A 24,284-nucleotide genomic window follows, 5' to 3' on the forward strand; every position below is an offset into this window, starting at 1 on the left:
ACTAAAGTTGAACACACACACAGTACTAAGACTCGTTTTATGTATGTGTGAGAGCGAGACTCTTTTTGAATGTGTGAGAGCGACACTCTTTATGAATGTGTGAGAGTTGTCACGGAAGAGGCGGGGCATAATTTTTGGATCAAACTGCGCATGCGTAGATCCTAAACTATAAGTTTCGATTGTTGACTCACTGTATGTTCTATTACTTAGTATATTTGTGCTTTTAAATATATATAGAACGTTTAACTTTCTTGTAGATTAAATGTGCTATAGAAATAAATGAATCTGATTGATTGATTAAAAATAGCAAAATTGCTGTAGTACAATCTGTCCACTGGGTGCCAGATTGTAGCACTGCGGGCAGTCGTTGAATCGTTTAATGCGCCTGTCAAAGTGCTGGTTGCCTCCGGAGAAGATAGAATGGTGTTTAAAATGGCAGCTGCCTGACCAATTCTCTCTCGTTTCGAATTAGAGTTAGCCATGTTCGGTATAGCAAACTCTTTCTTCTTCGGCACTAGTTGGCGCCGGTTAATAATTCCTGTAATACTGGCACCCAGTGGACAGATTGTACTACAGCAATTTTGCTATTTTTAATCAATCAATCAGATTCATTTATTTCTATAGCACATTTAATCTACAAGAAAGTTAAACGTTCTATATATATTTAAAAGCACAAATATACTAAGTAATAGAACATACAGTGAGTCAACAATCGAAACTTATAGTTTAGGATCTACGCATGCGCAGTTTGATCCAAAAATTATGCCCCGCCTCTTCCGTGACAACTCTCACACATTCATAAAGAGTGTCGCTCTCACACATTCATAAAAAGTCTCGCTCTCACACATACATAAAACGAGTCTTAGTACTGTGTGTGTGTTCAACTTTAGTCTTGTGTATGTGAGAGATAAACGTCTGTGTGTGTGCGAGCTGTTAGCAGTGTATGTGAGCGAGAAAGTTAACGTTTGTGTGTATGTGCGCGAGCTGGTAGTAGTGTATGTGAGCGAGAAAGTTAACGTTTGTGTGTGTGTGACATTTTAGTAGTGTGTGTATACGCAATTTGAGTATTTTTTGAATGTGCGTGAGTAATTTTTGAGTGTGCGTGGCTATTTTTTTGAGTATGCGTGAGTTTTTGGTAGTGTGTGAGAGACAAAACGTAATTTTTTGGAGTGTTCGATGCTATTTTTTTGGAGTATGCGTGAGTTTTTGGTAGTGTGTGAGAGACAAAACGTAATTTTTTGGAGTGTGCGTGGCTACTTTTTTGGAGTATGCGAGACTTTTTGGTAGTGTGTGAGAGACAAAACGTAAATTTTGTCCTAAACGGCCCCTCATAAGAAACAGCCATTAGTGCTTTCCCTGCTATCTATTCTCAACTTGTGTCGAGGACAGACTTGGCTTTGGATGAACATTTATAAGTAAAGGTAAGACGGCAATAACAGTTTTTGTTTAGTTTATTAATAAAATGTTCATTTTGTGAGCTACAGTTTGTATGTGTAAAGAATGCAGAAAAGAAACATAACCCGCAAACTGCTGTGTTAGATTAGCTAATAGCAGCAGTAGTTATAATCTACCACAGCAATCACTTATTAATAATCGCAAAATAAATATTAAACCTAAACCATACCACTTCAACAGACTGAATGTATTGTTCCTTGTTGGAAATATTTAAGTGTTTTTTGGTGTTGAATCCTGAAACATAAAGGATGGCAACGAGTCTGCGTGTAGCTTGGCAGATACAAAGCGAGAAAGAAGTAGTTTTGAGTTGTATTTCGGTCTTTCACTTTGCTGTGGAGCATAGCACTAAATTAACAATACCTACATTTCCAAGTTTCACTGAGTTAACGGAATTATTCTGCCGCGGCAGCGCGGCTAAGGATGATATGTAAAGGAATAGTGTTTTTGCTGAAATTTCCATATGTGAACAAAAACATGCAGGGGGCTATATTTGTAAATCTGATTTTGACTAAGTCAGTGCCTCACCAGCTATGAACCTCACTGCACGTCACTGATATATATATAACTGTCAGAAAAAGTCTCAGGTTGTGTTTAAAGTGCAGAGAGCATCATGAAGACCAAGGAACACCAGGCAGGTCCGAGATGCTGTTGTGGAGAAGTTTAAAGCTGGATTTGGATACAAAAAGGTTTTCCAAGCTTTAAACATCTCAAGGAGCACTGAGCAAGCGATCAGATTGAAATGAAAGGAGTATCGGACCAAATCCACCAAGACCTGACTGTCCCTCTAAACTTTCATCTGGAACAAGGAGAAGAAAGATCAGAGATGCAGCCAAGAGGCCCATGATCACTCTGGATGAACTGCAGAGATCTACAGCTGAGGTGGGAGAGTCTGTCCATAGGACAACAATCAGTGGTACACTGCACAAATCTGGCCTTTATGGAAGAGTGGGAAGAAGAAAGCCATTTCTCAAAGATATCCATAAAAACTTTGCCACAAACTTTAAACAACTTTAAAGGGGGAGACACACCAAACGTGGAAGAAGTTGCTCTGGTCAGATGAAACCAAAATCCAACTTTTTGGCAACCATGCAAAACGATACGTTTGGCGTAAAAGCAACACAGCTCATCACCCTGAACACACCATCCCCACTGTCATACATGGTGGTGGCAGCATTATGGTTTGGGCCTGCTTTTCTTCAGCAGGGACAGGGAAGATGGTTAAAATTGATGGGAAGATCAATGGAGCCGAATACAGAACCATTCTGGAAGAAAATCTGTTGGAGTCTGCAAAAGACCTGAGACTGGGAGGAAGATTTATCTTCCAACAAGACAAGGATCCCAAACATAAAGCAAAATCTACAATGGAGTGGTTAACAAATAAACATATCCAGGTGTTAGAATGGCCAAGTCAAAGTCCAGACCTGAATCCAATCGAGAATTTGTGGAAAGAGCTGAAAGCTGCTGTTCACAAGCTTTCTCCATCCAACCTCACTGAGCTCCAGCTGGTTTGAAAAGAAGAATGGGCAAGAATTTCAGTCTCTCAATGTGCAAAACTGATAGAGACAAGCCCCAAGCAACTTGCAGCTGTAATCTACAACATATTAACACGAGGGGGCTGAATAATATTGTACACCCCACTTTGCAGTTTTTTATTTGTTAAAGTTTAAAATATCCAATAAATTTCCTTCCACCTCACAATTGTGTCCTACTTGTTGATTCTTCACAAAATAATAAAAATTTTACATCTTTGTGTTTGAAGCCTGAAAAGCGGCAAAGGGTTGAAGAGTTCAAGGGGGCTAAATACTTTCACAAGACACTGTATGTATAGATAGATACTTTGCAAAGATGTGGGTTCTAATCCACCATTCTAGCCTTTGTCAGGTCAGTGTGCACCTCACCAGACATTAGTTACTGACCGATCTGTGTAATGTTGCATTTATGTGTATTTTTGTGCCTTATCGCTTTGTCTGGGATTGAGTTTAGAAGAAGAAGAAGAAGAATTACTTTATTCATCCCAGCAGGGAAATTATTAGATCAATAAATCAGTTCAAATGTTTTGAATGCATGTTTTAAGCTCAGGGTTTTACTTTCACCTGTTTGTTTTTTTTTTTCAAATAAAAACTTCAAGACATTAAGCATTACTAAAAATCTGGGTTAGCACTAGAATAACATACCAATCTTTTTGTACTTTCATACTATTACTATATGTTGGTCAGTGCAACTGAGGGAGCTACATTACACCTCTTTCAATTGAAAGTGCCTGCAGATAAGTTCAGAAATACTGCAGTTTACTTTGATACCACTTACTGTTGCTTATAGGTTCTTCTGAAAGCAATGTGTCTGTAGGACTGTTGATAAATATAGTTTAGAGGTGAAAAAAACATTATTTAAAATGGCATTTATAAATCATCTCTAAACTCTTGCCTGGTAGTGATATCCTACAAAAAATTCAAAAACACAGAGCAGCAGAGGGAGTAAAAACCAATGACTAAAATCAGATGTGTTAGACCTTCTGATGAAAATCTTACCTTGTGTAACCTGGTGACCTTCTCACGACAAGCCTCCATCTCCTGTCTTAGAATTCTGTTCTCCTCAGTCATCACATCCACCATCTGCTGGGCACGGGCCATCATTGCAAAAGGCTCTCCCTGTAGCTGTATGAAGGACTGCTGCTGGGGAACATGTCCTGCCTGCATAGACAGCTGGGGATGGGAAGGACCCTGGAGTTGCTGCTGTTGTTGACATTGATTGTGTTGCTGATGATGATGCAACCTTGGAGTGGAGCCATAAGAATCAGAAAGAAAAGCATGGCCCCTCTGCGTTGTGTGATGAACAGGTCCTGGGGGGAAAGGTTCTGCCACTTGATGGGAGCCTGGACCATGTGGAACACGGGGTCCCATAATTGGGTATGGCTCTCCTTGGCTTGGAGGTGGCTGGTGAGGAATTGATGGATGAGAGGAGTGAGAGGCGGCAGAGAGCATGCTGCTCAGAGTAGAGGATTGTGCACGAGACAAAGATCCAACAGAGGTCACAGAGGAGCTGGGACTGTGCTGGTTGAGGGGCCTCTGGTAGTGAACTGAGACCTCCTTAGTGGATCTGAGGAGAGATCAGTTGTGAGGTCATAATGCTGCCTGCCTTCAATTTTGCACAGAATACAAAAAAATATTTGTATGTGGTCAAAAATGACCATTTCAAGTTTACAAATACACAGTCATGACAAAAAAAGTTAACTTTAAGGTCAGAAACAACCAGTCAGAACTATGAGGGTGCTTGCACTAACAATCACTCTCGTGTACAGCCTGCTCACACAGGCTGTACACTCACACAGGCCTTGCTCCCTGCTATGCTACAGCTTCTTCCTGGCAGTAGAGCCTGTTGTGAATGCTCAGACTACTTAGCCTGGCCACCGACAATGGCAGATAAAAAGTTTTCCTGTAACGGTAAATGGTTTCTCTGCTATTAGTACATTGAGAAGCGCATACAGGAGGTAGATTGATGATGCTTGATTGGAGATCTTCTTCCTGCATTGCTGTAGTTTGCAATAGTAGCTCAAGGAGGAGATAGAGGAGCTTGATTTTTTCACAGATTATCTGTCTCATACCATATGACACAATATGGTATGAGACATACCATATGATGGTATTTCATTTTTATATGAAATAAAAATGTTTTATTTCATATATTAAAAAAAACATTTTTTTAAATAAAAGTTACATATTGTAACCTTAAAAAGTGGACTAATTAAGGGCTCGCTTACAAGGAGCTTGTTGTCAGTGAAACAGTAACATTTTTGCTGCTCATTTAAACATCACCAGAGATAGCAGTCTCTTACACTTACAGTCTCTTGAAACCAGGTCTCTTGAGTATAACATTTGAGGAGGTTTGAAGTTCTCTGCAGGTGCGAAAACACACATTTGCAGAATGCAGGGCTGCAGGATTTGTTCTATGCAAGCAGAAAACAGTCTACACAGGAAGGAAACAGTAAAAAAAGAAAAAGGAAAAAAAATGGGGATAGCATTGCATAGTGTGTGCTACATGACTTCAGAGAGCAGAGAACTTATGTAGCACATGAGTATATACTGTATGTGTTATGGAGACGCATTTTGCATTAGATGCAAATATTAAACATATTAATGAGGCATGACAACTACAGCAAATTCAAGGTGTCTTGGTGGCCTTATCTATGCTGTCTATTGCCTTCCCACACAATTCTGTTCGATTCCAAATTCCCTTCAGTGCTCTGTCTGGGCTTTCTCCCATTGAAGTGAATTTCTCAGGCAGAATTTCAACCAGGTCAATCAGTAATGTCCAAAAGGAGAAGTTGTGAAAGATGCCGTTGATTTTCTGCACTGTTTTAGAATTGTAGTCTGCCTATGGTTTTAGCAATGGCAACAGAAGAAGTGAACGAAGCTGTTTGGTTCGTGATGTCCACACTTCTGGCATTAACAGTCGCCTTGTTCAGTTTGGCATTTCTCTTCACAGTGGGGGGAGGATTATTGTTTACAGAACAGATCATTTCCGGTGAGCTTCATATCGTCAAACTGACACATTACATAGATCACGAGTAAAGGTTAGAGATAGAGTAGCATTTAGAACTTCAATAGAGTCCATGCCTCCAGCGAGCAATCATTTCTCTTTATCCCAGGGTCCAGATCCTCTGTACGATTTGTGTACAAAAAAGCAAAGCAGAATAAATCTCTAAAGGGAAGGCATTTCATAACACTGTTCGCAAATAGCGATACGAGAAAAATGTTTTAGTTTATATATAAAGCATGATATACTCCATCTGCCATGGCTACTCTTGCATCATAATTACCTAAAAAAAAGGAACGTCAGAGCAGTTTCTGAGAAGCAGGTTATTGACACACTAAAAATAAAATTCACTCGCAGAGAGGTTTCTGGTATCAAAAAGGGTGTAACTTTACTTATAGAAACAATAGAAATATTCTCTGGGCTTACTTCATTCGAATTCCAAATATAAATATTATTTCGTGGTAGAAAGACTGTTTCACTCCTTCAATTCAAACAATCAGACTTACAACAACTCAGCTGTTTTTTCTCCTCAATCACACCAGGAGGTTGACCTGACAACAATATAAATAAACAATAGCTCATCTACATCTGTATTCATTAGCATAATTTTGGATCATTAATAACATTTATTACTTGGCAAATAATTAATTTGTCAAATACCTACACTCCAAAAAAAATCAACAAAAATGTATATTAAAAAAACATAGCATCAAGGGACTTTGCATTGCAACCCTACCTGCCTTTCATTTCATGTCTCTACTTGTCCTGCCAGATGAATAAAATAGTTTGGAATTCATTACTGTTAGACTCTGCTTCAAGCTAGATGGCAATGACTACTGCGAAACCAGCCCAACAGGATCTGTCCTTGTCATTTCTGAGACACTATTGAGAAACCATGTTTAACTGACTTATCTCAGATTAAATGCTATTGGAATCAAGCTATGGCTTTCACTGGAACCACATTTTATTCTTTATTGTCAACTGTAAAGCAATAATTTGTTAACTGGGAGTATGCGCACAGTGGCAGTTGTTGCATGAATGAGACTGTAAACTTAAAATCAGTAAATGGTCCTGAAAAGTCCTGAGAATTGTGATAATTTTAACCTCTATAAATACAAAAACAAGTTTTAACTGATCAGAGCATTACTCTCTGTGAAGCTTGAGTTTTCTGTAATTCAATATTTTCAGCAGAGTTGACAGATTTTGTCAATGTAAAAATATTCTATACACACTGTAAACTGGGAAATGACTGCAACAAAATGTTGAGGATTTTCAACTAGTGAAAAATGCTTTGTACGCTTTCACTATAAAGCTCCTCTTTTTTTTCAGTGCTCACTCAAAATGTCCTGCCTCCCTACCAGGATTGTTTTCTAGGTTTTAGTGTTTTTTTTGACTGATATGGCTCTGATTTCTTCAGCGGAAAGGCATCTTTTGTGTGCCATGTATATGTGTGTGTGTGTGTGTTCACTGTTCATTACCTGAAAGAGCCATATTCAGGAGGGGGCTGATATCGAACAGTTGGAACCTCCCTGGAGTGATCCCTTACTCTTGGCTCCTGATAAAAGTGGCCTCCAGATTCTGGATGACTGCCAGGAGAACATATTCCTTTAAAAGGATAGTCTGGTGGTGGGCCTCGATGCTGTGGCTTGTAGTAGTCTCCAGGCTGGCATGATGGGGGTAGTTGTGGGGAAAGAGGGGTGCTGCTTACAGGAGCATGGGCTTTCACACCACTGGTGGCTAAAGAAAGTTGCATAAGTCGTTCACTGAGAGACCTGACGTGTCCTTGCTTTAGATCTTTTAGTCCATCATCTTGGTGCACCTTCCCGGTACCACTGACACGCTGTAGTGTTGGGCGACCCTCAGTGCGAACTTTGGTGCTGGTAAGGCCAGTAACGTAGAAAGCGGCACCTAACGAGGCAGGCAGTGAAGGCTGCTGGGCCTGGCTGTTCTGCTGCTGCTGAGCCTGAGGAGGAGAACCATGGCCGCGGAAGTACTGTGACTGTACTTTGGCTTCCTCGTATGTAGGGAGATCTTCTAGGTTAGGGCACTGTCCTTGGGTGATGCCACCAACTCCACTGCCCCCGCCACTGGATGCTTCTCCACAAGAGCCCACACATCCCCCACCTCCACTGCCCCCACCATGCCCACCAACTCTGATGACACCAACCTTCTCCAGGCCACTGTCCGTCTGAAGCTCCTGTCCCTGGGGCTCTTGCCTTGCAATGTGAGCGCTTACAGAATGATCATCAGAGGGGCTTACCTGTCCATGTACTGAATAGCCACCTCCACCTCCTCCTCCTGTTGCTACTCCAATCCCCCCTCCTCCAGACTGTTGCTGTTGTTGCAGCACATAGTTTCGATTCATCTGCTCCTGAAGGAGCCGCTGCAGGACTGTACTGCCACCACCTGATACACTGCTATTTGATGGCTCTTCGGTTCCGGCCCTCATCTCCATCTCACGCTGGCAACGAACCTCATGGAAGGACAAACTACGTCCCCTGTCTGTATTCCAAGAGAAAAGTAAAGAGGGAAAAATGTGTAAAAGAAAGGTAACTGGAGAAGAGACGTGAGGGGCTATCACAAAAACTATTGAAAAATACTGGTACTTTTAAAATTTGAAAACTATCAAAAGTGTAATTTACTCAATAAAATATCAGTAAATTCATTAAAAAAATTAAAACACCTACAGAAAACAGAGGGATACATTTACATCACAAAAAATTCAATTGAACATTTGAGATATGATTTTTGTCTTGCTTAACCTGGTCATTGAACCAGCTCTTCATACCTTTGACTGTGTGAGTAGGTACCAAGTTCTGCTAGAAAATGAAATCACCATCTTCATAAAGCTTGTCAGCAGAATGAAGTCTCTTAAAACATCCTGTTAGATGGCTGCGTTAACTATGGACTTTAGAATGGACAGTGGACCAACACCAGCAGATCACAAGGCTCCCCAAATCATCACTGACAGTGAAACTTTATACTGGACATCAACAGCATGTTCCTCTCCACTCCTCCTCCAAACTCTGAAACACTGACTTCAAAATGCAATGCAAAAAACTTTCAAGACTTTTTTCTTCCAACTACTCTTTTTATTGAAAACCTTTGCTTACATTTGATATAAGCAATGGTTTTAAACTGTAAATGAAGTAAATAAATTAATAAATAAAACAAATGAAATAAATAAATGCATCTGAGAAAAGGACTTTGGAACACTCAGCAATAATCTAGTTTTTTTTTTCTCCTAGGGGCAGAGAAGACACTTGTCATCTTGTGACATAGGTCAGGACATAGATATCTCTTGAAAATGTAATAATTAATAATTTGACCATATGAATATGCTAAACAAAGGTGTGTCCACTAAATAACATTGCAAGTGTCTCCAAACTCAGTCTGCCTAAGGAGTGACTAATTGTCAAAGTGCTTTTTGGTTACATGACGTGTACTAAGTACACTGAACACAGGCCACAAGAAATGTAGGAGAGTTGTAGAGTTGCCGCAAGATATCAGAAAAAAAAATGATAGGTAAGCATGTTAAAAGTGAAGACTATATGTATCCAAATTATATATATTCCAGCATCTTGATGCTCCTCTGATACATTGTTCAGAAATTTAAGGTCCACAGAACTGTAGCCAACCACGCAGGCTATAGCTCTAGGAGGAAAATTGATGGCAAATTCAAGAGAAGGAAAATACAAATGGTAACCAAAGGGCCCAGAGCAACCTGCAAAGAGAGGAGATTTTGAGGAGCAATTGTTTGAAGCCACAAGGAAGTACATACTGAATTATTAACTCTCCCTGCTCAGTTCCTGGCCTTCCATTCTTTTTTTGTCAATTATCATTTCCTCTGTCTCCAAACTTGTGAACTCAAAATAGTTGTTCTGCTTTGCCATGATTGCTGTGTTTACTATGCTGTTGTAAATCACATATTGCAAAACTCCATACCCTGTACTGAAATAGTAGGTTGGTCGTTGGTTAAGAAGCTACATGTCCAGAGTCAGGATGAGGGGAAAGGAAAAAGTGTGGATAGCCAAAACAGTTAACTGCAGCCTTAAAGCTGCCATATGTAACTTGTATAAAAATATTTGTTTAACATATTTGTTGAAACTGTCAATGTTGCTCTTTACTACTGCTAAACCTTTTCCTTATGTTGTGAATGGTAGGCCAGTTAGTATGGTCTCTGATGACGGCAGGTAAAGTTTTCCTGTAACGGTAAGTCGTTTCTTCGCCATTAGCACATTTAGCAGTGAATATGTGACGTTGAGTGGCAGCGCAAAGACCTTCCTCCTGGCTCTGATTGGTTGTTTTTAGTTGAGAGCGGTGCTTTTCTTCAGACAGTAATAGTAGCGCAGAAGATTGATCTTTTCACAGATTATCTGTCTCATAACATGCTCTCGGGACATGGAGATAGTTTTAACAAAAAACAAACAAACAAACATGTTTTATAAAAGCTACTGCACCTTTAAGAGAATTGTAAACCATAGCCTCTTCAAAAATTGGTAGAAACTCAATAAGCATAGGCTTCAGCTGGACTAAGTGTTTCAAAGACCTCAACACACAAATATATCCAAAATATGGACTTCAACTACCACATTCCTTTCGTTTAACCTATTCATGAACCACATCAAAAGTGTTTTCCATGAGAAAAAGAACTGGATTGTTCTTCAGTGATTCAAACTCCTCTTTTTAGGTCAAGGTCAAATTTGCACTTCATTGGAAATCTTGGCTCAAGAGCCTGGAGGAAGAGTGTAGAGGGACAGAATCCACATTGTTTGAGTTCTAGAGTGATGCTTCCACAGTCAGTGATGATTTGGAAAGTGATGTTATCTGCTGCTGTTGGTTCAACTTTGTACTCAATTCCTTAGTCAGTGCAGCCATCTATTAGAAAATTGGAATGCACTTCACATCTTTATGGAAATCCTGATTTTATTTTCCAGCTGCAGTTGGCACCTGTCCACATTTTTTAAAGTAGCTATATCTGCTTCAAATGGAATTAACCAGCAAACTGGCCTTAACTAAACCTCTCAGATAATCTTTGTATCTTCAGGAAGAAGAGGAGAAAACAACACAAGTAAGCTAGAGGTCTCTATTAAAGAAACTTTAATTTCTTTATCACATCATTAGATCTACAAGTGAAAATCCTTTATTACAGAAAAGGTTTTTGTAATATATTATTCTCCGTAGTAAATTCATGTCATGTGAACATATTTACTGGAATAACCCAACTTTTAAAAATATTCCAATTTATCAACATGAAAGACCTATTTAACCTGATTTTGAAGAAAACAAAAAAAAATCAAGTGAAGAAAAAAGAAAGTGGACAGAGAAACAAGGGGACTATATGTTTCACCCTTGACCTCAATCAGATCCCCAAGACTTGCTGATTTGATGGCACAGCAGAACAAAAAAAGAGGTAGACAAAGTAAGGTGCCATTGGTTTTATAGAACCCCGCACCCACAAATTAATATTTTACCACCACAAACATCAGTTCAAATAATTTTAATTAAAAAGCAGTAGCTGAGGCAGCTTTCTGATAGAAAAATGTAAACTTGAGGGAGACTAATTGACCCAAGCGATAATACCTTGCAATTAAAGGTATTGTAACTACCTGGCCAGAGCACAGTAGATTGGAGAACTTGAAGATGTCTCTGAAAAGGAAGTTGTGTTTTGGTTGTCGATTAACAGAAGCAGAAAGCTTTTAATTAATCACATAATCTCATCTAGTTCCTTCTTTATAACAGCTTTGTAAAAAACAAAGGAACAATTTAATGTCTTGGTAGTAAAGAAAAAAAAGTATGTGCAACCTAGCATGGGCGTAGGTTTGGGTATGGACGGTCGTGACATGTCACGACCAATATTCAAGGGATATAAAATAGTCCCGACCAATTTTTGCCATATTAATTAAAAAAAAACAACATATGTATTTTTTAACAAAAACAAAATAAATAAACGAAAATCTACATTGATTAGTTTAATATTTCAATATACTACGCAGTGGTAGCATTCATTTTAAAATTCGCTGTTATGAACTATGACGACCCATGCCGCTATTGGCTCACAGAACGTGGATCTACGTTCTTTGATTAGCTGCAACAGGCGGCGGCCAGCTGGCCACACGCGGAACGGAAGCTTGGTCCATGGTGCTGACAGTGAACGCGTCTCCTTCTGAGTTTGACATTTATTATGAGTCTCCGAGACCATGTCGCCACCAAAAAAGAAAAGGACGACAGACAGAAGTTATTTCGCTACCTCGGCTGTAAGTACAGTGAGTGGACCCATAAGTTAGATATCTATCACGCAACGCATTTGTTGTAAAGTCCGGTGTTTAGTAAGGTCAGCACTGAATGTGAGGTAGAATAGGTCTGTTAATTATGTAATATTTTTTCACATAGGATGCTCAGACAGCAGAGCAAGGGGCAGAGCAGAACGATGGAGAGGTGGCTGGAGCTTCAGGGCTCCAGGTGTTGGATCTTTTTCCTGAAGTGCAAGAAGTCATTTTTTGTTCTTATCTGCAATTGTGTTTGTTGTATAATCAGTAGATCCAGAGGATATTTCTTTTGATCTGACTTGTAATGTTTGCTGAATTTTGAAAAGGAAAAAGTAAAGTGTTCTTGAACTGATCTGCTGAGTATGACTGTATCCAAGTTATGGTTGGGGGGAGGGGGTTATTAAGCCACTGTGGTGCCCCCCATCCCCCACCCCCCAGTGGTCAAAAATGGTCGGGGAGGGGGGTTGGTCAGTAAGTTGTAAGGTCCCACCAAAACTTAGACCAAACCTACGCCCTTGCAACCTAGTCCAACTCTTTTCACATATGCATTGAAGTTTCTAGAATTTCTTAGTGTTCTGTAGAATAATTGCATTCACGTGCAGTTTAACTCCAAAGTAGGAGAGTGGATTCATTTTGAAAAACTGCTTCTACATTAGATTACATATTTTAGGAACCTGGCAACTTAGATTTTTCCAGTTTGAATACAGTAAAGTAGAAGATCTGCATAAAATAAATTAGTGTAAATACAAAAATAAACATAGTGTTTCTCATAGTGTCAGGAGTATTTTTTTGTCAATTAAATTGCACAAAATAGTCTTGAAAGAAATTATGTAACCCTATTCTTTAATAAGAAATACTTTGTTATATAAGAAATACTTTGTTTAATTTTTGTATCATTGGAAGTTATAAAAAATTACATTTCAAGTCACTAAACTCTGCCTCAAAAGGATGATAATATGAACTTTCACTGCCCAGAATTTTTAAACTTCACAATTTTCATCCAGTTTGTGGTGGATTCACTGTCATGTTGCAGAGCTTAATTGTTTAATGCCTTAGCTTAATTATTTTGTTAATAGCTTTATACCTACCCATGCACTGGTCTGAGGTTTAAACTAAGTAAATCCTCTTCATAAAGCTGAGGAAAATGTTCTTATTATGCATTTCTTTACTTTAAAAAATTTAGATGAGAGGGCGGCTTAAATTTATTCCATACCAGCAATTGTGCTTATGACTTTTCACATAAAATGTTAAAAAAATGTCTCCAGTTTTTGTTGTTGAAATTGAAATGAAAAACCTGCATGTCCAAAAGTGTTAGAATAGCACATGTGATTGTATTAGTCACAATATTTTTAAAAAAATCATGGTCTTATTTTTTAACAAGAGCAAGCAATACTTTTATTATGTACCTATAAAAAAACAATTATTAGCCACCCAAAATGGCTAAAATTACAAGAAAACATACATATTTTTGTTCACATACCCTCCCACCTTGCCAACAACAAAAACTTGATCAGAATAAGGTTAAGTAGCATTGTTAATGTACAGACTTTATCCTCATATTCTCAGACCATACTCCATCAATTTGATTACAGTAGCTTAAATTGACCGCTGCTGAATTTAAATGGTAAAATAACAACAATAATAATATTGTAGTACAGAACCAATGCCTGGAAAGTCTAATCTGTAATTCTGGATTAGCTTTAAATTAAACTCGTGAAGTTATGCAGCATTCTGTTATGTTATGCCTAACGTCCTCCTTTTTATCTGAACCTGAATTTTTCTAATATTTTTGAATGGGACAGTGGTAGGGCTTTTATCAAGTTTATGTGTGAACTAGCGGTAAAAGTATTTTGGATCTGTCTAAAGTAAGGATGATGTTGAGGTGTCACATGGCACAGTGGTTAGAGCAGATGAGCTCAACGCAGCTATGCTTGTTTGACTCTTATCCTCAGCTCTTTTGCCGCATGTCTTTCCTCTTCCTATCATTCTGCTAACTTCCTGTCAAATTACTGTCAAATAAAGGGCACTAGTACCAAAAATGTTCTTAAAAAAGATAAAGTGACAAAGGCTTTTCAGAATATGAAAAAGCAAACAGCTCACACTTGCAAAATACACCATTTGAACATTTCCAAAGCTGATTAAAAAAATTAGAAATATCCACCTTAAGACAGAAGCATGCATTTTTAATTTAACATTCAACAATGTCGAAGAAACCAACCCAGATGTATTTTAACTTTCACAACATTTTCTATGGTCAGAAAAATATTGGGTAAAACAACTAGAGTTTTGAATCCGGTTAAGGAGAAATGAAAGAATTGACAATAATAATAATAATAATAATAATAATAATAATAATAATGGCTTCTACTGACAAAGCTGAATGTCTAACACTTTACACCCATTTTACAAAGAGAAAAAGATTATTACATGTTGAGCTTCCCGTTATCCTTGTCACTCTCAAGGATGAAGATGCTTTTTTCCGAAACATCTGTAGGTAAATGAGACAAAAAGGAAAAATGCCTGTTTTAAAAGGATTTTCAATCATTTTCTTTAAGAGGAGTGTCCGGTAACCAGGTCATTTTTTCATAACGTTCAGCTTTCAGACATTTGCTGAGATAATGAGGGTGAGGGAAATCAAACTGCACTGATTTTTTATGTATATATAATAAAAACACAAGTTTGTATTTCTAACCACACTAGGACTTTGTATGGACTTTGATTTATTTATTTAGTTAGTCCATTTGTGATGAAACCTAAGCAGTTAGATTAAATTTGTCACCAGTATATTTCTAATGTCACCTTTAGCTTATCTCAAACCATTCCTGTAACCCTAGCCACTATTTCTAAAAATGGGGAGCCACAATGTTACGACTAGGCTCCATATAAACATGTAAGACTTCAAAAGGTATTATATACCAGAAATGGTAACAAGCAGGCAATATAAACAAAATGGCCCATAAAATATAGCACTTTATCTAGTCCAGCAGACTTCAAAGTTCTTTACATGACAATCAGTCGCTCACTCTTTTATGCACACATACAGGTACCCTGCTGGTGTTAGGCTACATTGTAGTCACAGCTGCTCTAAGGCACACTGACAAAAGCAAGGCTGCCAGACAATCAGCGCCACTGGGCCCTCTGATCACCACCAGCAAGAAAACACAGACACACAGTATACAAACATGTTTGTATTTCAAAGTACATTAAAGTACTGAACTGTAGTTCAAACTTCACATTTATTTTAGTAGCTCAATTTATGCCTAACACTAAACTTAATTCACATCATAACCTTAAATCTAAAAAGGTAAACTACCAAATTGGCACCAGCCTTTGGTTCCCTTGTCCCCTATCAGTCTTCTGAAGGTTAAGTATTTATGCCACAAAAGGCCTCAATAGGCTACGAAGCCAAATACATCCATCTTACACACAGACATATACTCGGGCCTGCTGCTAGATCTTTTTAAGAGCCTATTTATCTCTGTTAATTTCCTGTAAAACTCATCAAACATAAAAATATCCTACCTTTGCCAGTTGGAGTAGTGGTCTGTGTAAAGGAAAGAATCCACTAAATTTCACTTGGTCTCTCCAAAATCAGGGAACTATCTGCTTTGAGCTCAAGTGAGGCAATTGTTTTTCCATGTGCTGCTCACACAGTATTCCCACACAAAAACAGGTGGGGCAGGGTGGTAGACAGGTGAGTCTGTCAACTGTTCAGTTGTGACTACACCTCTATACTTCTGTATCAAACTCTGGCAGCAATGAAAGTGCTCTTTCATGGCTTGAAACTTACTACATGAGGACTTGCTAAATAGCTTTTTCTTGGCCTTATAATAATGAGACATTATAGTTTAACACAAAGTATTTTGCTGAGTTGATTTACAAAAAAAAAAATCTTCCCACTCTATGAAAAACTTTGGGTGAAAACCGTCTGCCAACACACAAGAGACTTAATAAGACAGTCAACAGCCCATATGTACACATAAAGATAAGCAATTTGAATTTTGGAAAAGATTATGTTAAACACTGAAAAAAATCTCTTCATCAACCAGAGCTCAGAATCCAGGACGCCTGCAGATCAAACAAAACGTGATACCTTAAAGAACTATTTACTACTGACTTTGACTGTATTTCAATAAATCTGTCACAAACCTTGTAACAGACACATTTAGTAATGACTTTTGAATGAAAAGAATGCTGGGAGGAAATTTGTTATCAACCTATTATTCTAATTGTAGTAAGCCTGATTGCTGCATAAACAACTTCTAATTTCGCAGGTTCTCTGATTTGCAGGTGAATAATAGAGAAATTGGGTGTGACAGTTCTCTCTTTCAAACCAAGTTGAAGAGAATGATAAGCTGAACAAATACAAGGGAAAATGGAACACACCACAAATCTGCTAACTGTATAAAAAATATTGTCATATTGATACATTTAGGCCTAATTTTAAATGTTTCAGTGAATTGTGATATTGAAGGTTAGATTAGTTCTCAACTACGTTTGCCTTTATAATGAAACAAATATATTCTTTGCTTAAACTTTGGTTAGGTATTTACTTACAGAACAAGCAAAAGATTGTAATCTGACTTTAAAAAAAGCATTGGTACAACTTTCACCTCCTATATACTTACAAGGCTACCAAAGGACGCACAGTGGAGCCGCGTGGAGCTCAGACCAAGAAACAAGCAGTTTCCTCCAAGAAACCTTGGAGCCTAAGGAAATGGGGTGGGACGGGGCGGGGCGGGGACGGGGTGCTTAGTTTGGCTTTTTAGAAAATAGTGAATCAACACTTCAGCTTTTCCGGGCTTAAAAGTTTTAGACAAAACATAAATCAGTTCAATCGCAGCAGCTTCGTCTGTGCGTGTGTGTGTGTGTGTGTTTGTGTGTGTGTGTGTGTGGTAGCGGTGGAGGGGGGTAGAAGAGTAAATGACTCGCGAGAAGTCAACCATGTTTTTAGACTGGAACTGGAAGTTTTCATCTGGTTCTTTTTAATGTTCGTTTGCTTGTCTGTTTGTTTTGATGCCTACAAAGTAAGTAGCCTAAAGCTTTCAGGAAAGCGTTGCCATACCAACGAAAGCAGCACGTTATTTAAGCAGTGCACTAGGTCTGTGGACAGTTTGAATTTACCTTTTTGTAAAGCTGCTTCCGTCTTCTTTCCTTGAAGCTACACGAACATCTTTTTTCTAGTTCTTCCCCTCGACTCAGCATTAATCCTGTGTCCCAGTTTACAGAGTCACTGCTTCGTGACTAAATAGTTCGTCCTCGCTGAAAACTGTACTTGTAAAGTTGTAGAAAAAAAGTGGAGCAATAGGCGGCAGGAAGCCGTCCCAGTCTGTCCTGCACAACAGGAGAAATTTCCAGCCTCCCCCCTCCTCAAAGACCTCCTACGTCTTTAAAATATTTTTTTAATCTCTCTTTATTTGTGCTCGGAAATCCCTCATCTCATCTTCTAGTTTCCCATGCGTTTTATGTTCAAATCAACTTACTTCCTTTAGGACACACATGATATTCCAAACGATCACATTAAACACTTCACCAATAGAAAAGTAGAACTTGAATGTTGAATGAAATCATAGTTTTCAAGAACAAACGGTTATTAAATATTTGTCACACTCTGGCATGCTTCGGAAGTTGTTTCGTTTTTCTAAGAACATAATAGTCTATAGAGTCCATCTGCTCATTACATTGCATAGCTCTGAACTTACAACAGAAAGAAGGAACTAAAATTGAAGGAAGGAAAAAATGACAAAGACCCTTTGTAAAACGATCTGTTGCTGCTTTCAAATGCCGTCGGACAGACGAGAGTCGCTGTGTGCGCATGTCAAGTAAAATGTGGTTGCTGATATTGGGTTCCTGATAGCCTCTAATAATCAATTTAGTTCAGCTGGTTACAGCTGAGACATGATGTGCATGAAATATATCACATTCCCATTTGTGTGACCAAATAAAACGTTCTCAATGCAAACAGTTTTATTCAATATGAGATGTAACATTTTCATTTTCATTTTGAAATTAGGTAAACTGGGCAGGACAGTGTCTTTACTGTGTGTGTACACTCAGTAGCTACATATTTCTGACTCATAATTATTACAGGAAAACGTTGCGTGTTTTTATTCCTTTTTTTAATGCAAGTACTCTACAAATTTGTTTAATTTTCTAATCAAGATTTGATGCTTTACATTTCCAGACTGACAATAATGAAAATCCTTTGTGAAAATCATAGAGTAAAATAACTCAGTAATCTTACCAGTCTAAAAGCTGGAAAGAAGGACATCAGCTAAAAATCCTTTGTACACCTATATGATTTCAGCAGTAGGTGAATCACAGGAACTCTCCAGTTCTGTCACAGCTTCATGCATGTGGGGAGAGTATGAAAATGAAGGTATTACAATGACCTACATCCTGCAAAATATATTGCTTGAGAACTACACTACTCACATTCAATATTAATAGATTAAAGCATACATCTTACTGAAAATGGAATAGTTCCCATTGCATTTTGCAGTGTTTTTAGAACACATTTCATTTAATAACTTATTTTTCTCATAACAATTTCAATAAATTCACAATTCAGCTCATTTTGGTGAATTAACATTTTTACACCCAAACAAAGAAAAGCTTAAAGTCTTATGTTATCAAAACATGGTCAGAGACATGTTATATTGCATAAGATGTCTGTATGAAAGGCTGATGATACATTTAAGTGCTGTCTACATGTATATGAACTCCAAATGGAGAACAGAATAATAGAAACTATAAACATATTGATTTTGGAAAAAACATATATTTAAATTGTATTCCATAACTTCAAAGGCTTTTTAAATTAAATTAGGATTAAAACATGCCTTTTATTTTTGGTTAACACATCAAAATAATTAAAAAAAATATCAACACATTGATCATTTTGGCTTATAGAGTTCTCCCTCAAGCTGTTGCCTTACAGCAAGAAGGTCCTGGGAAAGTCAGACGGTTCGTTCTCCAATGTGAGAAATCCCTTGAGGTAGTCAAGTTTCTTGTTTGATCAGATCTTGTTAGTCATTTCCATAGTATGATTACTAATTAACGGTTGATTCTTTTGTATCTAGATGCAATGTAATCATTCAATTCACAATTGAAGTTTTATTATGGGGATTCTGCAAATTAAATATTTCATAGTATATTTCACTGATTCCTTTCATACAGTCTTTAATTGTATTACTCTTAAAACTTGGAGGTCAGAAGGAGTTCACCAAAAACAATGTATCGCATTGACGGCAGATGTCAAAGGAATGTTTAATGGAAGGGGGAGGGGCATCCTTTCACCGGATGGGGGGGGGAGGGTCATGTGACCGGAAATTAAAAGCAATTAATTAGGGTCATTAATCACTCATCAATCACTCCCCGATTAAATTTTGACAGAAGGGTGTCTATATAATTTTTTCCCCCGATTTTCCCTTTACGACAATCTTACAAGGTCCTGCAGTGAGTGGTGTGTTGAATATGCCCGAACTAAAATCGGGCATATTCAACATTGTCTTGGCCCGATTATCGCAGCCTGTGGGGTTTTTTCCCTGACTGGGAGCGAGAACGCAGCCTGTTGAATGTGACAGGTAGCCAATCAGAAAGCGCGATGAACGGAGGGAATCCCAAACAGTTGACATGGCAACTGAGAGTCCGGTCGACATCGGAGGTGATATGTGGAAATGTTTATTATACGTAAGGGTCATTTTTATATTTGTTTATTATATGTGGTTATGTTTATTCAGTTAAAAATGTTAACTACGAAAAAACATAACTCACCTCCAAATCATAGTGCAGCAAATAGAGCGGCTGCTCCCGCCATCTTTTATCAAACGCCTTTTCTTTTTGTTTCATCTTTTATCACTTAAAATGAGTCCACAAACTATCACTGCTGCTTCTACATCGTCATCCTTGTTTGATTATTTTAAATTCATCTATGGTATGTTGGGGGTTTTACTGGATTTTCCTCTGGAATCGGGATGTTGGTGAGTGGAATCGGTTCGTGTGGTGTGTTGCTCCTGCCGTATGGCTGGACACACGAACCGATCGAACCTGTTGGACTTTTATCGGCTCGTGTCGTGTGTGGTCACAAAATCGACCGACAATCCTTAAATCGTGCCGTGTGAACCAGACCTAAAACTCACAAGCTCTACTCCTCTCATCTCGTCTGGACCACTGCCCTAACGTGCTCTTACTCGGGTCACTATGGTAACGTTTACATATCAGGTATCATGAGCAACTTATTTTTTTCTTTTTGCCGGTGTAAATAGTGATCAAAATAAGATACAGATGGCCACAAAAACGAACATTTTACTTTCGTGAAAATTTTAACTCACGATAACGACTAATGGAGCCCTGAGCTTATTTCTCTGCAACCAGACAGTCCCATCTGGGAGTGATGAGAGACAATGACACCCGAAGTGTTGCTTATGCACAGGGTGCTTGGTCTCTACATGGCGAAGCAATTTGAAGGCTTCATTCCCTCATTAGCGAGCCGGTCACCATATCATGCAGAGCGGGCTTGGAATGTGGGAATAACCTACTGGCATAAATCCATTCTCCTGTCTCTTCTCTGGGCCTTTTCCCCTCGCAAAGAAACTTTCCTAAGACATCTGATATGTTTCTTACTCATTTTGCTGCTTGTGGGCTCAATGTTGGTGCGCAAGATGTAACCGAGAGTCCGGTTAAAGGATTTTCAAAATAAAAGCTCCTCCAGACTCACATAAAACGGAAATATTTAATTGTTTCTTACACGGCCGGTACCAATTGGTCCACCAATTGGACCGGTACCGGTCCGCGGCCCGGGGTTTGGGGACCACTGCCTTAGAGGGGTCGGAAGGTGATGGTGCTTATCTCCAGCTAACGTTCCGGGCGAGAGGCGGGGTTCACCCTGGACAGGTGGCCAGCCTGTCGCAGGGCTGCTTACTTATCCACTGGTGCTTTTTAGGTTTAGATGCGAATTACGCAGACGCTCATTAAGCACCACCTACAGCGGCCACTAGGGGGACCCCATGAGCAATTTATTTTTTTCTTTTTGCCGGTGTAAATAGTTATTTCTACATGATCAAAAAAATAAATAAATAAAATCTCGTCTTTGTATGTTTCTGTTGACATAGAAATCTGTTCTGAATCCCCACTGGTGGGCATGGTTGGACTGACAATATTTTGTTAGCCAACAGCTAGGACAGCTAATTGTACATTGGGGTCCTTAACGTGTGCTATCCTTATGAGGAGCCTCATTTCTTTATTGCAGCTCTGCAAGCAAGGGACTTTGTATGCAAGATTGAAAATGTGAGTTTTGTGTTGTTTAATATGGTGTAGTTATGTGGCTTATAGTGCTGTTAGGGTGATTGTTCTTTTTATGACTGTTTCTTTCCTGTAACTTCGCAGTGTAATTTGTCACTGTTATTGATAAGCTAATTTAGTGAGCTAAATGTCACATCTATGACGTAGCCATTATATGTTTGTTCACATTATGTTGTTGCTGCTATTACAGATACCATACAATTTGCCCTGTAATTCTGATGAAATAGCGTGAGCCTTGAGAGCTCTTCTTCCAGTGACCTCTTTAACTGGAGCCTCACTGTAGATGAGGTAGCAAAACAGTATCAATTTATTAAAGCGGCCCTGGCCTCAGGCCATATATGTCTACATGCCAGATGGATAGTCCTCCCCTGGACAAGAGTACAAATTGAACAGGTTTTTTTGTTGTTTTTTTAAATTGCTAACCCACCACAATGGCTGATGTGTTGCTCAAATTCACACACCACTTCATACATTTACCTGCATTTGGCCAGTGGCGAGTGCCAATTTCCACCCGGTCATTTGCTTAAACCAGACTCAAATGCTGCAAACCAAAACTCTGAGGCAGAAAATCAAAACTAGGTTTATTAGGGCTCTGGTTAGTATTTTCAGGGGATGAGTGTAACCTTATGTTTAAATGCCAACACAGGGGCTTGAAGAGGTGAGGAAAAACTTAACTGGATGCCGAGGAGCCAAACCAAGGAGTCTGAGACAGGCGAGAGCTACACTGGAGCGAACAGGTTTTATCACAAGAGTAACTTGAGACAGACACAGGCAGGGCTGATAATGGATGCAATGACAGAAGGACCAATAAAGTGAGGGGCAACATGTGTGGTGTGTTGACAGGTGTCAAACCCCAGGCCTTGAGGGACAATGTCCTGTATTTTTGATTCAGCAGATGTGCCTCTGCTGAATCAAATAATTAGGTCATTAGCAGGATTCTGGAGAAACTGTCTACATCCTGAGGAGGTAAATCAGCCATTTAATGCTGGTGTGTTAGATTTTGACACCCCTGGTTTAGGGTTAGGAGTATATACTGTAGCTAAACACTGTGTCCGGGACGATATGGGGCAGGGGATCTGTGATGATTAGCCAATTCCCGATTCCATTCCTTTGTTCGAAGGAGAACTGCTCTGGTTTGATTCCAGACTCACCTAGGGAAGATGGGATTGGACAGAGGGTATGGCCACATCAAGTTTCCTGAGATGGAAAAGGAGCAGGCAAATAGCTGAAGGCATCTTCAAAAGGTGTACCAGTGGCTGAAGAGGTCTGAGAATGTACTCACCAAACAAGGTAGAAGTTCCGGGTACTTGGTGTTGGAGCTATTTATTCTTTATTTCTTTATCCATTTGAATTTTGTTAGTTTATTCTTAAATTTCTAGTTTTTGTATTATTTGCAGAGTTTATTTGCAGGTTAATAATTGTCGATTCTATTTATCTTTTGTTTTATTATTTGTTCTTATTTATTTGCTTTCTAAGACAGGAAGTAAGGTGGATCAATCCACTTTCTATAAGTGTAGGGGCCTGGTAAAGGACCAGCAGGCATTTGGGTTTGGGGCCTATGGTTTTTACCAGAGCAACAGAGCGACAGAAGTAGACAGGAGAACAAAGGAAAGTTTGAACGTTGTAATTTATTGCTGAAAAGGAAAATAAAAGCAACCAAGATAATCAACAAGTTTGGACATTAAACTTCTTTTGCCTGCGTAAAGAATCTTGACCCCTGTGCCATATAGTGGCTGATGGAACTTTTATTGGATGTTTGGTTTGACAAACAATCACCACTACACTTAGGTTATGGGAGGTTATGCACAGAAGGGCAACCTGCAGCTCATGTTTAGCTCTCTGGGGACCACTGCTCTAAGGGACAAGGGTGTTTTTTTTTGTTTGAAATGTCACTAAATATAGCAAGAAAGTCATTGAGTTGGCAACAGTGGGGTGAATATTGTTAACTGTAAACGTGCAGACCTGACCTGGTGGGTCGGTCTGCCAGTCAAACCTCTCACTGTAGAGCACCAGAGGACAGAGACTGATTTTTAAACCTTTGCTAATGAAGATAAGATTAGGGGATAAGATGGGCTTCACATGGAAGTATCGGCCAATCACGATCCTCCAAAATTAAGGAAATTGGTGACCAGAAATCCGCTGGTCGATAAATCAGTTGGCCAATAAATGTATCCTATTATACATGTATATAATGTAAACAGCAGTGCCAGAGATGCAATAAGATTATAGCAGGTGTGTGAATGACCTAATGATCGGACCTAATGGTTGCAGCCAGTCCACATTGTTAGCAGAACTAGAGGGCCCCAAACCCACATTTCGCTTAGGGCCCCATGGAGGCTTGGGCCGATAATATTTATCTTAGATGTAGAAACAATACAGTAATAATACTGTAGGTTATTTTGTTTTTATAAATTTTAATAAAATATTTTCACAGGAATGTCGCCATGTTGTTCACGCTGCAATGCATTCTGGGTAAATGATTTGTAATGGTCCAACTGCCTGGCTCCTCAAGCCAAAACATTAAGCTTTTTCAATTTGAACCAGAGAGAATTGAAATCGATTGGAACGTTGAAATCAGAAGAGGTGATGAGGAGGAGGAGGACTAAACAGAAGAGTTGGCCATTTAGGCCAACATGTTCAACTAGTCGTGGATCCTTTTTAACACTAAGCATGAGAGGAAAGAGGCTTTGGTTAGAATACTGCCATCAATGACAATAAAACAAC

General features: G+C 38.9%; 1 protein-coding gene and 1 long non-coding RNA gene across 7 annotated transcripts in view; both read right to left on the minus strand.

Annotated features, from left to right (window-relative positions):
- Nucleotides 1-17,824, minus strand: part of amot (angiomotin) — an 89,071-nt gene extending 71,247 nt beyond the window's left edge. Inside the window, exons 1-4 of one of the 6 annotated variants that reach the window (XM_032575770.1) lie at nt 17,382-17,778; nt 14,685-14,745; nt 7,467-8,490; nt 3,984-4,551 (exon numbers count right to left, since the gene is read on the minus strand). In XM_032575770.1, the coding sequence (XP_032431661.1) occupies nt 3,984-4,551; nt 7,467-8,490; nt 14,685-14,745; nt 17,382-17,462 (1,734 nt within the window). In that variant the 5' untranslated portion in view covers nt 17,463-17,778. Of the gene's footprint in view, nt 1-3,983; nt 4,552-7,466; nt 8,491-14,684; nt 14,746-15,779; nt 15,920-16,885; nt 16,953-17,381 lie in introns of those variants that run through there. The other 5 variants (XM_032575773.1, XM_032575772.1, XM_032575776.1 and 2 more) reach the window with 5 other exon arrangements.
- On the minus strand, nt 11,660-14,668 carry LOC116728042 (uncharacterized). The gene is made up of 2 exons (XR_004340931.1): nt 12,780-14,668; nt 11,660-11,793 (listed from the first exon to the last, which is right to left on the minus strand). It is a non-coding gene; the product is annotated as an uncharacterized LOC116728042 (long non-coding RNA).
- Nucleotides 17,825-24,284: the final 6,460 nt, after the last annotated feature.

Source organism: Xiphophorus hellerii, chromosome 11 (genome assembly GCF_003331165.1).
Source record: "Xiphophorus hellerii strain 12219 chromosome 11, Xiphophorus_hellerii-4.1, whole genome shotgun sequence".
Taxonomy (NCBI): Eukaryota; Metazoa; Chordata; class Actinopteri; order Cyprinodontiformes; family Poeciliidae; genus Xiphophorus; species Xiphophorus hellerii.